Source organism: Athene cunicularia (genome assembly GCF_003259725.1).
Source record: "Athene cunicularia isolate RWA chromosome 3 unlocalized genomic scaffold, athCun1 chr3_part1, whole genome shotgun sequence".
NCBI classification, from domain to species: domain Eukaryota; kingdom Metazoa; phylum Chordata; class Aves; order Strigiformes; family Strigidae; genus Athene; species Athene cunicularia.
Genome location: NW_020799097.1, coordinates 79,221,695 through 79,233,256, shown reverse-complemented (window position 1 = coordinate 79,233,256; position 11,562 = coordinate 79,221,695). Strand labels below are relative to the sequence as shown.

General features: G+C 39.1%; 1 protein-coding gene across 3 annotated transcripts in view; it reads right to left on the bottom strand.

Annotated features, from left to right (window-relative positions):
- FAM120B (family with sequence similarity 120B) overlaps positions 1–11,541 on the bottom strand; it is a 61,041-nt gene extending 49,500 nt beyond the window's left edge. The window contains exons 1-4 of one of the 3 annotated variants that reach the window (XM_026845876.1): positions 10,971–11,541; positions 9,947–10,056; positions 8,423–9,478; positions 4,976–5,156 (exon numbers count right to left, since the gene is read on the bottom strand). In XM_026845876.1, coding sequence (XP_026701677.1) covers positions 4,976–5,156; positions 8,423–9,442 — 1,201 coding nt within the window. In that variant the 5' untranslated portion in view covers positions 9,443–9,478; positions 9,947–10,056; positions 10,971–11,541. Of the gene's footprint in view, positions 1–4,975; positions 5,157–8,422; positions 9,479–9,946 lie in introns of all 3 variants that reach the window. The other 2 variants (XR_003398086.1, XM_026845877.1) reach the window with 2 other exon arrangements.
- Positions 11,542–11,562: the final 21 nt, after the last annotated feature.

Sequence of the window (11,562 nt, the reverse complement as noted above, 5' to 3'; positions counted from 1 at the left end):
CCCCCCCCCCCCCCTTGTCCCTTTCCAGATTCACAGAATTGCATCTCTAATTCCTTCCAGCTTTCACCCAGTGCTGAAGCCACTGTTCTTAAAAATTCCTGCCTTTTATCATCAATTCCAATCACCCTGCACTTTACTGCACAAGTATTTCTGATGCCACATTATGCACTCTAATCAAACACCTGACCTACTTTAAAATAAACCAAACTCTCCAAACTCCCCTTCCCTCCACCACCCAGTTCGATGATAGTAATTTCCTGATCTTGTTCGTAGCTCAACGCTGCAAATGACTGTTGGCATGAATGAATGAGTATTGTGCTCTGGTGCAAGGGCAGAAATTTCTCAGATGGAATTCTAGTGTTAGGGCTAAGAGAGGGGGAAAAAAGAACACGATAAATCTGTTTTACAGCCCTGCTTCTTTCTTCCTTACTAAAGGACCTGCAGCACAAACTCCCAATAAAGGTGAGGGACTGAAGAGCCAACAGCTGGACAATGAGGGACAGCATTACACCTGGCTTGCCATGCTTCACTGTTCAAAAACTGATGACATTAGCAATAAAATGAAAAATGCCTACACTGGGGGAAAAAAAAAAAAAATCCTTAAACTGCACATTCCAGTAGCTGAATAGTCTCATATGTTGATTATAAATCATTGCTTATGCTAATGTTACTGCATGGAAAAAAACCCTCCAATTTAATATCCCAAAGTCACTTTCAGAAACATTCTGATGTTTTCGCATTCTGTTTCAAGGTTTATTATGTAAATTACTCTGTTTTATTCAATCTCTTCAGCTCAACTCAGCTTCCCAGATTTTAGCCTGGCTTCTTAAGGAAGCAAACCTAATACAATTAGGATGTCTGTCTTATAATTAATTCATGGATGTACTGCTCTGTTTCAACTAAATCTGACAGAGAAGAGATTTCACACGGATTAAATTCCTAAGCATTTTGTGAAACTGGTGACTCAGCTGACAGAGGGATCCTATTAGGGCACCAACTGAAAGAAGGGCAGGGAAGTCAAGTTACCTGTTACATCCCAACAGACTGGATGGCAAATCAGTACACAAGTAGCTACAAAAGAGCTAGAGATTAATAAAAACATAGATGGGATTTGGGGAGAGCGGGAGGCAGTAAGGAACATACTTGAGAACACCATGTATTGCAGGAGGGAGTTGTCAAAGTCATGAGGAGAAGTTAAGGGGATGCTCAAAAGAAGCATGGAAATTAAAAGCTTTGCTGAGGGGAAGCTGGTGGAGAGAGTCACTCGAGTTCCACAACTTGCAGAAAAACTTATCAAAATGTCTCTCAACTCTAGATGCCAGTGAAATACTATTTTTACATCACCCATTGAGCTCAAGCACAGCAAAAAGAAAAGTCAGTAGGAAACCTCTAGTTTTGCTCTTTTAATGTATGTGAATGTTGGTACAGGATGTAGCACCACATCAAGCTGAGTGTTTTTCACTATTATAGTCCATTAGTAACAAAAGTATATTACTGTTCACATAGCCAAATAAATATAGCTAAAAGCAAGGTCCTGCCAACTGACAGCACATTAACATACCAAGACCAAAATGGAGACATGATTACTAAATGCCAGCCCTCCCTGCTTCATGGAAGTATCTCTGGAAAAAAAACAGTCGTTTTTCAAACTCTTTTCCCCAAAATCCACATACAGAATATCACCAGTGAAATTCAAAAAATAGCAGTTCATTTGTTAAAATAGATTCTGAACAACCTGCGGAAGCACTGCTTAGGCAACCTAAGGGAAATTTCAACTATGCACAAAACACGAAAACATGAGACGGTTGGAAATGCTGTTACGTGTGCTCTTCTATACCAGCAACAATGCCAGCCGTCCTGAGTGGTCACTGGTGGTAACTGGCAAAAATTCTGCTAATGGACTGTTTTTGACAGTGTCAAAGTGAGGGTCAGTCTGGCCTGCTAATGTTAGAACTGGGAGTGATGCCAGGACTTCCAGGAGCTGGCCACGGACTTAGGCTACATTACATAACCTCCTAATTGGCAGCAGTCACGCAGGTGCAGGTATTTCCATGGACTGTACTAGTGCCAAAGCCTGCTGGCTTTGTTCTGAACTCTTCACACACAAAAGAGCGAGCTTGGCTGGTCTATCAAGGTGCATTATTTATTGTTATTTTCCACTCCTGCTTGAATTTTCCAATAGCACTTTTTCTTGGAAAGATGCTAAATGTTGACCATTTATATATCCCTATATGCAATATTCCATGTAATGACCAGAAATAGCTCAATTAATTATAAAGATACTTTTAAAACACACAGGCAACAGGTGCCATATAATCAGGATCACCATCAACCCCCTCATATATTTTAAGGTCAAAAATAAGGCTGCGATTCTAGCAACATTTCCATGCTTACCACATACCAAATCATACCAAGGGTGTAGCTACATAAACAATTCTTTCAGAAGCACTGCTAACTTTTCCAGGCCACCACTGATTTGCTCATTCCCACTCCCTGCCATTCCCTCGGGCTGTTTTGCCACAGCTGTTTGTGTCTACACAAAGAGTCAGATGGGGAAACAGAACCAGGTTAGCTACCTGACTGCAAGAAAGGGAGGGAAGAGAGACAGGGGCTATTTTCAGTTTCTCAAACTAGGCCACTACGCAGCTGCACAAACAGCTGCACCAGCAAAACTGAGAGGTTGCACAGGGACTGAAATGAGTGGCAGTGCAAGAGAACTACTTAAACTGGCACTGACAGTAAAATAAATGCTTATTACTCTGGCTTCAGGCAAAGTGGCATGGTTTAGGTGGGTGACTTCAAAGGATATGACAACATCCAGCTCCTGTGGAATCCTGGGTCTTTTAAGCACCCTTGGAAATCTCAGCCTAGACATTCAAAACTAACAGTTTCTTGTTTCAGGGTAGAGGAAAGTTTACATTGTTTTTAAGCTGTTCTTACTAAAACTGCAATCATCGCTTTTACTAAATGTTGGCTCTCCCCGTTTAACAGTAAAGAAGCAGATTTGCAAACCTCAAAGAGGTCAGTTTCCAACACAGGAATCTTGTAATTGAGGGATCTGAAGGAATAAAAAAGAGGATCACTAACACATACATCTCCACCACAAACTGTACCACTGTGTACAGTTAACCAAGTTAGCTTCAAATGAGCTACATCAGCAACTGTATCACAATGGCAGCAGACTCTACATGGACTAATTTAATTGGCTGACTCCTTCCAGTAAACTCCTTTTTAATGCTAATCCAAAGTAATTCTACAGTATACTACAACCTACATACAAGGCATGTTACTTTTTCCCATCCTACCACTCATCAAATTACAAAAAACAGTCAACTTGACCTCCTTGTACGTCTAGCAGCAAATTCATAAAAAATAATGTTTACATTCACCATGAATTACCTTACAGACTCTTGATTAATGATTGACGCTCCTGACTTAGAAGTGGGTATATACTGGAATAAAAAAACAACCCATGAACTACTAGGAAGTGACATGGTTAAAGCAGTTGGAGATAGACACTAAAAATGCACATCTAATAGGGGTGCCCGTGCAGACACACTCTACCTACCTTTCTGGAAGGGTTAAGGATTGAGAGTGCACTATGATTTACTTTAGAAAATTATCTCTGGAATTTAAGGCATAAACTGAGAACAAGTAATACATGTTTATCTGTGGGTTTATTCTAAAAATCACTTTCTTAAGAGAAGACCTCTTTCACATTCAAATTTCATTTTCGGTAAGATTCTAAATTAATGTTTCTGTATTTCAATTCTAATATTCTTCATCTGAGTACTACAAACACTGTAACACAAATGCAAATCTGCCTACTACCCTGCCATTTCACAGCAACAACTGTTAATTAGAAGTTTTGGTCTCTGTGTTTCTGAAAACATCAATGAATATCCTGCTGCTTAGAGGAATAACAAAACCCAACCAAATTATAATTGTCTACAAAATTTAGAGGCAGTAGGCCGAAAAATGAAAAATGACAGATGTGCATGACTACCACTGAGATTTTTGTTACTCTCTCCAAATGACTACATAAACTCTGATTCAGTTTTTCCTGTTGTTTTTTTTTTTTTTTCTCCTATTATAGCACAACTTCAACCTCTAGTTGCTGAAGGAAGTCAGGCACTTAATTACCTTTCTGTGCCCTTCTAAGCACATAGCTTGAATATTAGGTTGGATGGCAGTGCACTTTCATCAACAAAATATAAAGTTGTTACCAAGGAAAAATCAACATATTAAAAAGAATAAAAATTCAGTACATTTTAAATTTTCAACTCACTGCCTAAAAGACACTGTAAAGATAACATTTAACTGATGGAAGTCTCAAGAACATAAAATTTGTCTAAGGATGTGAATAAAGAATTATGTGTCTTAAAGCAGAAGGTAAGCACAGATGTATACCTGCTACAGAATCTGTTTATACCACTGGGTAAAGAAATCATATTTTCTTGCACTTTGGAAGAACTAATAATCACTGGCATGACTACTCACATTGGTATTGCTACAGTGACTACACTTGACTATGCACTGTTATTGAAATCAACAGAAGGTAAAACTGTAACAGTGCACTACTGTTTTGAAAAATTGTATTACAACTCAATTCATCAGGAGCTACACTTATCAAAGCAACATAAGGTTTCATATCCTCTCCAACTTTTAAAGTCTTCTAAACGTCATTGTTTTGCTCAATCTTTTGATCATTTTCAACTTTCACAACTTTCCATCTAATAAGAAAAAAAAATCCCAATTTTAAAAAATCTCACAGCACTGAAAGTCAACAGCATGTAGAAAGACTGAAATTTCACTGTCACATTTTCTCTTGATTCCTTAAAAAGTACACATCAGCTGCCCACAGTTTTTATCCTAAATGCCATGTTGATGTAGTCACTGAAACAAGGAAGTCAAGATTTCATACTTCAAAATTGAAAGTATGATTGAATAATGGTATAAGTAGTTTAATTCTTACCTTTTCCAGGTTCCAACAAGACAGAATAAATATGCTGACGAGCAGGGCGGTAGATAAGTGCCTGTCCAGGAATCTCTCTATCACATTCATCTTCCAAAGAGTTGCTGCAGTCAATCTCTCCATTACTTAGGATATTGAAGATTGTATAATTTTCAGATTGGATATGCTGTTCTTTAGCTAACTGTTTGTTCAAAGAAGGAACAAGGCATTATCTCCAAAATTAAGAAGGATCATAAAGTAACAAAAAGTATTCACTCTTTCAGGAAATACTACTTCCTCTATCAGTGGAAATGGAGGGAATAGCCAGGGAGGGAACAAGTGCTTTTTCAAATAACACCCGTATAGTATATTTTTCAGAACTTTTATCTTTTTGTGGACAGGAATCCTCAGGAAACCTATCATCACCTTTCTTATCCCCTCCTTGAATTCTTAAAATTTGGGGGTTTTAATGACAGAGTAATTATTCTTAAAATGGATTCTGAATTCAGACATTAGAAAATGAGCTGCCCTCCTTTAGTCACCTGAAAAAGTACCTTCCCTCTTTAAATAGTAAGTGAAGACATGCCAAACCCCAAACTTTTAATTTTATTGCAAGATGAACTCCATAAGACAGATCCTTTTCTTTCCTGAGCTGATTTTGTGTAGTTTACATTGTGGTCAAATTAGAATACTTAACCTCACCACTTTTACCTTGCAATAGCTCTTTCCCAAGAAAAGAAATGCAATCTTCTCTAGTGAGGAAAACCAGGTGTGCAGGCTGTTGCTGAAAAGCAGAATCACAGCGTTACCCAGGCTGCATATTAATCATGCACTGGGTGCAGACACATCTGGCTATGGCAGCTAGCTACAAGCAGCCTTGGTACCAACAGGGACTGCTGGTCTGGAGCAGCTCAGATGCAGAAGCAACAAAGCTGCTCTCAGGCAGCACAGAATTTCAACCAGTAACACTTGTAACCCGGACTGGCCAAGTGCAGAGCCCAACAGACCTTCTACTTCACAACCTCAGACCAAAACTATGGGGGTGTCCAAGCAGCTGAGTGGAGCAAATTATTTCCATGAGGTACCCCTAATAAATTCTCCAGGACCCATGCCATATGGTGAGCAGGCACTGAAGTTTCTCTGCTCTGCATTCCCTGCATGTGTCATGCTCTCTGTGTTGTGGGTTGTGCCATCCATGCAGCTATGTCAGCCTCTTTCACTGGTTACCACCAGACCACCAGCCAGAGCCAAATTCACCATTTCTGCAGAACTCCAGTATCTGCAAATTTTGAAACTCAGCAGGTCAAAGCTGTAGTCAATCACTGGGACATGACTGAACAAAACTAGTTCTACTGAAATATCATACTTTCAGAAGAAATTCTCACACAAGCATAAAATCAGTGATTGGCTTCTGTGTACAATACCAATCAACAGAGCATTTTCTTACAACAATAAATTAATGGTTGCCCTGGAAGAAATCCTTCAGTATTTCTAATATACATAAACAATGTAATCCCCCAAATCTACTTTTGTATAAAACAAAACCAAAGAGTTTCTAAGCATGATTTGAACGAAGCACTGAACTATTTCAAGCAAACCACTGTCACAGATACAAGATCATTTGAAAATACTGGTTTCTTGCCATTTGCCAATAATCTACACATCCTAATGTACTGAAAAAAATACAAGCCGATTTCAAAAATATACAAGCTGATTTCACTGCTGTATTGTGCTGTATCTTGAAAAATATTTCTGATTTACAGTCAGCTAGAAAGTTATGCTTTTCTTTTCTGAAAGAAGCAGCAACACAAGGCTACGTCCTCAAGGTTGGAACTGAGCTATGTACGACATTTACGTGCAGTTCAGATTATGTGCAAGGTAAGCAGAACTACATATGGGTTTCAAATCATGAAGGCAAGCACACACACTACATATACCAATATTTAAATATCTGCAACAAAAAGAAAAAACAAGTTAACTTGTCTACAACTTTGACTGTGATTTCCTTGGCCCAGGGACTGGCTTAACATAGGATTTTGGCAGCAACAGCGAGGCGTTCTTCAGTGGAGTTTCTAAACATTATTTTATTACAGCAGTAGTTCAGCACGATGCTAGAGAACTGCAATCCTTCAAATGAAAGATCAAGCCAAGAAATAATGACCGCCTGTCATAAAGACGATACATTCTCTTAAGGAGTAAGGATATTACCACTGTTGTCCTGGCCATAGCCCATACTAGATAATTACATTCTGGCTGATTTTTCCTTGCACTTCAAGCATAAACAGTATTTTTCAACACTTTATTAGGATGCAGTGTTGCTGTTTTTTTAAATAATGTCTTCTGTTTAACTACTACAGTCAAAAGTGACATGTATTGTCTCTATGTGTGGTTAATAAAAAGCCAAAATATATCTGTAGTTTAGCCAAAATGAGCATTGCATAGGTTATAATGTAGTTTTAAAATGTTTTAGAGTGGTTTTAGAAAAGGAAAACGTAAATTATAGGATTAATTTAGAGTAATCTGAGGAAACTTAAAAATAGTTTCAAAGAAAATGCTCAAGAGACAGACACAAAAAAAAGGCTCTCTATTTGAAGTCTGTAGGTACCTAACAAAATAGGGAGTAATTGATGGCTAATACAGGGTCTAAAATACACTACCTCGTATAGATTCTTCTTTTTATCAAATCTCAGTATGTTATCTTAATTGCCATGAATTTATAGAACTCTACTCTAGACTTACTGCTATCACATAAATTCTGATGCATTGAAGAGGGTAGCTCTGTTTCTATCAGCCAGGTAGGCTACCCCAGCTAATAGATCCAGTCTCTCAGAGTGACCCTGTCTGACATACTGTTTCTTACCCCAACACCACCGCTTCTCTGCCCATGTGAGAAGCCATAAGAGAAACCTGCTAGTGGAGCCCTGTCTTTAAGGATTAACAAGCCACTCAAAGGGCTTTTGGTTCATTCAGGGACAATGTATCTACAGGATAATTAACTGATCCAAAAATCACAAAATACAGATTTATAGTAAGTTTCCTCATCTCCTCCACATGAGCAATTTCAACTTCTGTGTTCTTAGCACCGTTCCCTTTGGTACCTTGGCTGCATGTGCCAGCGACAGCCAAGCAGACCACTTGTCAGCTGGGGGCTCTCAAGGCAAAAAGTCATTACAGTGTGCAATATATGGGAAGTATATCTCTATGCCTACCTATAGGCCAATACAGGAGCTGCTGATTACCATTATTTGGCCTGCTTGATGCTTCAAAAAGAGAGGAACCACTTTTAATTAAATGCGTTGCATCTGTCCTCATCATCATGCATGTAACAGTCCTAACCATGGCTATATTTAACAGACAAAATATTTTGCTCAGCAAATTTAAATCAGTAAGTTCAGTGTACTCACACTCAAACTTACACTAAGTAGTCATGGCAATAAAGTGACCATTAAGCTTTAAAAAACAAAGTACCTGAAAGACTTCTTTATCTTGACACACTGCTGTTTGTTGTTGAAGGGAGAACATCTGGCAATTTGTTGTGTTGGGGGGAATCCATGGAGACTGCTGCCCTGGCAAAAGATAGGACTCCACTCCTTTGTAAAGTAACGTCTTGTCTGACCCCATAGGTAGTATCTCTTCCAAATCTTTCAGGCTACTGTATGAGCATGGAACTTTTGAGATGTAATTTGCTACAGCTAGAAGTATGTTTGTTCTTCTGTTGTAGCTGTTATTCTTGTGGGGACTGGTGGCTAAACACTTTTGCCAAAAGCCTTCCAGCAAGCTTTCTGGAACAACATCATTGCCAAGCAAGCAAGCAAAGAGAGGGAGGTGTGTCAAACTAAGACCCAATGCATGGCAAAGATCTTCTCGAGAGTACATAACAGTGACCAGTTTGTCCAAACGGAGCTTCTCTATGGAGAAGTAGGGGCATGTATTATAGATGAGGTAGTCACTATCTTGCCCAAGAATTCCTATGCAGTTATGTTGCAAACCATACACAGCCACCTCAAAGTCTGCCTCCTGCAATGTGCACACTGTTTTTTGGCCAAGAGACTTCAAGGCAAAACGTGTAAAAGTAGGCAAAGCTGAAGGAACAACAAACATTCCTCTCCCTGGTTGTTTCCTCTGAGTCTTGATAAAGTGAAATATTCTGGCTATCTCCTTGTTATTCTGCAACCTCCGTTTGATCCACTCATCTCTCTTTTTCTCTTCTACCACTCCATCAAAGTAAAACACCAACTGGATACCTGCTCCCATAAATGCCTTAATAAAATCCTCTAAATTGGCAAGGTACTCCCGCCACTGGCCTCCGCACACCCAGGATTCTGGGGTGTACCAGTATCTAACACAACTCATGGCATCCACTACAATAACAGGTGGGACATCAGGATGATCGATGCAATGTTTTTCTGCCATCTCTCTCAGATCTACCGTTCTGCAGGCGTCAGGGCAAACCCTTGCCACAAATCCTTGCAAACCTTTAATGCCCATGGCTGATCTCTGAAACTCACAGCCGAGTTGCACAGTCTGAAAGAAAAATAATAACAACATTCTAAAATGCAATACTGAGAAACATAATGAAATTCCACAATCAAAGAAAAGCAGCTTGGAATCTGAACAGTTAGTTTTCTGCTTTTGCTGATAGTTGCTTGTGTTGTCCCAGCCTTTAAACACTTTGAACCAGTATTCTTTCCATCATCAACAAACTGGACATTAAGTGTCCATTCAGTTTGCCTTCCACTTCTGCTTTTTACATCAGTGAAAACTGTAAATATCAAAAGGTTTTCATAAATAAGTCTTTAAAAATTTCAGACTGATAGCGTAAAATATAGAAAAGGCCACACTGCTAGAAAAACAAGTACAGATGTAATCAAAAGCTTTGTAACAGCTGACACAGGAATTAATGGCTTGATTTTCACACTAAAATTATACAAATATGTTTAACTGAAGCCAGCAGGAAAAACTACTAAATAACTTTGGAAATCAGTCTTGTACCTTGATTGTACAAATGGCTCAGTTACAATCTGACTTTATAGACAGTAGTCCATTGATATGGTACCAGTTGCAATACCTCTACTTCTGCAACAGTTTTGGCAGTAGCAGTTCTGCTTTGAATCAGAAATTCAAGCTATTTTACCATCTTGTCATTTGAAAACATAATTTTCAAGACCTCTTTAAACAATTAGAGGTTTACCTATATTTTGTGAATCTACAAATCTATCATTAATAGTGAAGTTAACATATTAAAGGTGATTTCTAACATGCACAGCAATTTTGAACCAATCTATCTGAAAAGACACATATACAAACTTCATCCAGAAATTAAATAATAAAAAATGGAATAAGCCTATTTTCAGTTTAAACAATACTAAAAGACTGAAGAGAGTCTCCAAATTCTGTGGCAGAACTCAATAGCATGCCAAATGAACCAATTCAGGCATTCCATAGAGACAATTGTGGGATAAAACTAAAACCATTGATGACCTCCATTTTTATTTCTATTAGTCTCAATACAAAGATGTTTGGCACAGCTTCTACATTAGATGTGCTCTTTCTTCTACTACAGCACCAATTTCCTCTAACACAGCACCGTTTTATTTTAAAGGACCTTGCAATGAAAAATTGAGGTAACAAGCTCCATCAAGCTTTTTCTTCTTCATTCTCAGAAAAACTTTTTTGTTTTATTTTATTTTACTCGAAAGTCAAATCCCTTCCCAGTTAAGCAGTGAAGAAATTCACGGTGTTTTAACTAAACAGGTACAATTTTTCCTGTTTTTCACACCGCCGATTCTGATATTTCAATTAGACTGTCTCAGGATTGCTACAATATACATGCTTACGGTATATGCCTTGGCTGCTACTAGAATTTTAATATTACTACTACACACATTTTCTGAAAGCATAACAAAGTTTATATTTTGTCAACCATCCTGTTTCACCTCTAAACAGTAACTGGCATCTTAAGGAAATCTCTAATCCATCACAGTAGCAGAAAAGAGAACAAGTAAAATCTACTGACTTGAGAAGTACTTTCATCAGAGGCACCTCAATAAAGCTGGCAGAATCAGGATCAAATTGTTTTACGTTGTGACGCTAAGTTTCCCAAGAGTGGAAAACGCACATTCTGCTCAACAGATGAACGTTGCCAGGCGTCTATTGCTGTTACTTGTGTGAAATGGAGATCTCGGGTTACCACAAGATTTCAACTGCACTACTTTCAACTGCATGAATCTGCAGGGGAACCTTTTCTCCACAAACTGAAACGATTAAAAAAACTTCCCCCTCCCCCAGTTTTATGCAGACACAAGAATTCAGAGAAATGACCCTTACAACAGTTGATGACACTATGTTTCATCTTGCCGGCAAGCAACTACGACCGTACAAATTTTATCACGCCCACAGTCATGTGCAACAGCATTAAGAAGGGCTGTCAGCAGAAACGCTCACAACCGCTCCAGCCCTCCCAAGACCCCCCGGCCAAGGCCTACAGCGCAAGGAAGGAGGCGCAAAGCCCCCGCTTCTGACGCGCAGCGGCGCAGAGCCAGGCCCGCGGCCCCCCACTGCCTTGAAGGGCCGGAGCCTGTCCCAGAGGGACGAGAGCGGCGGGCGGG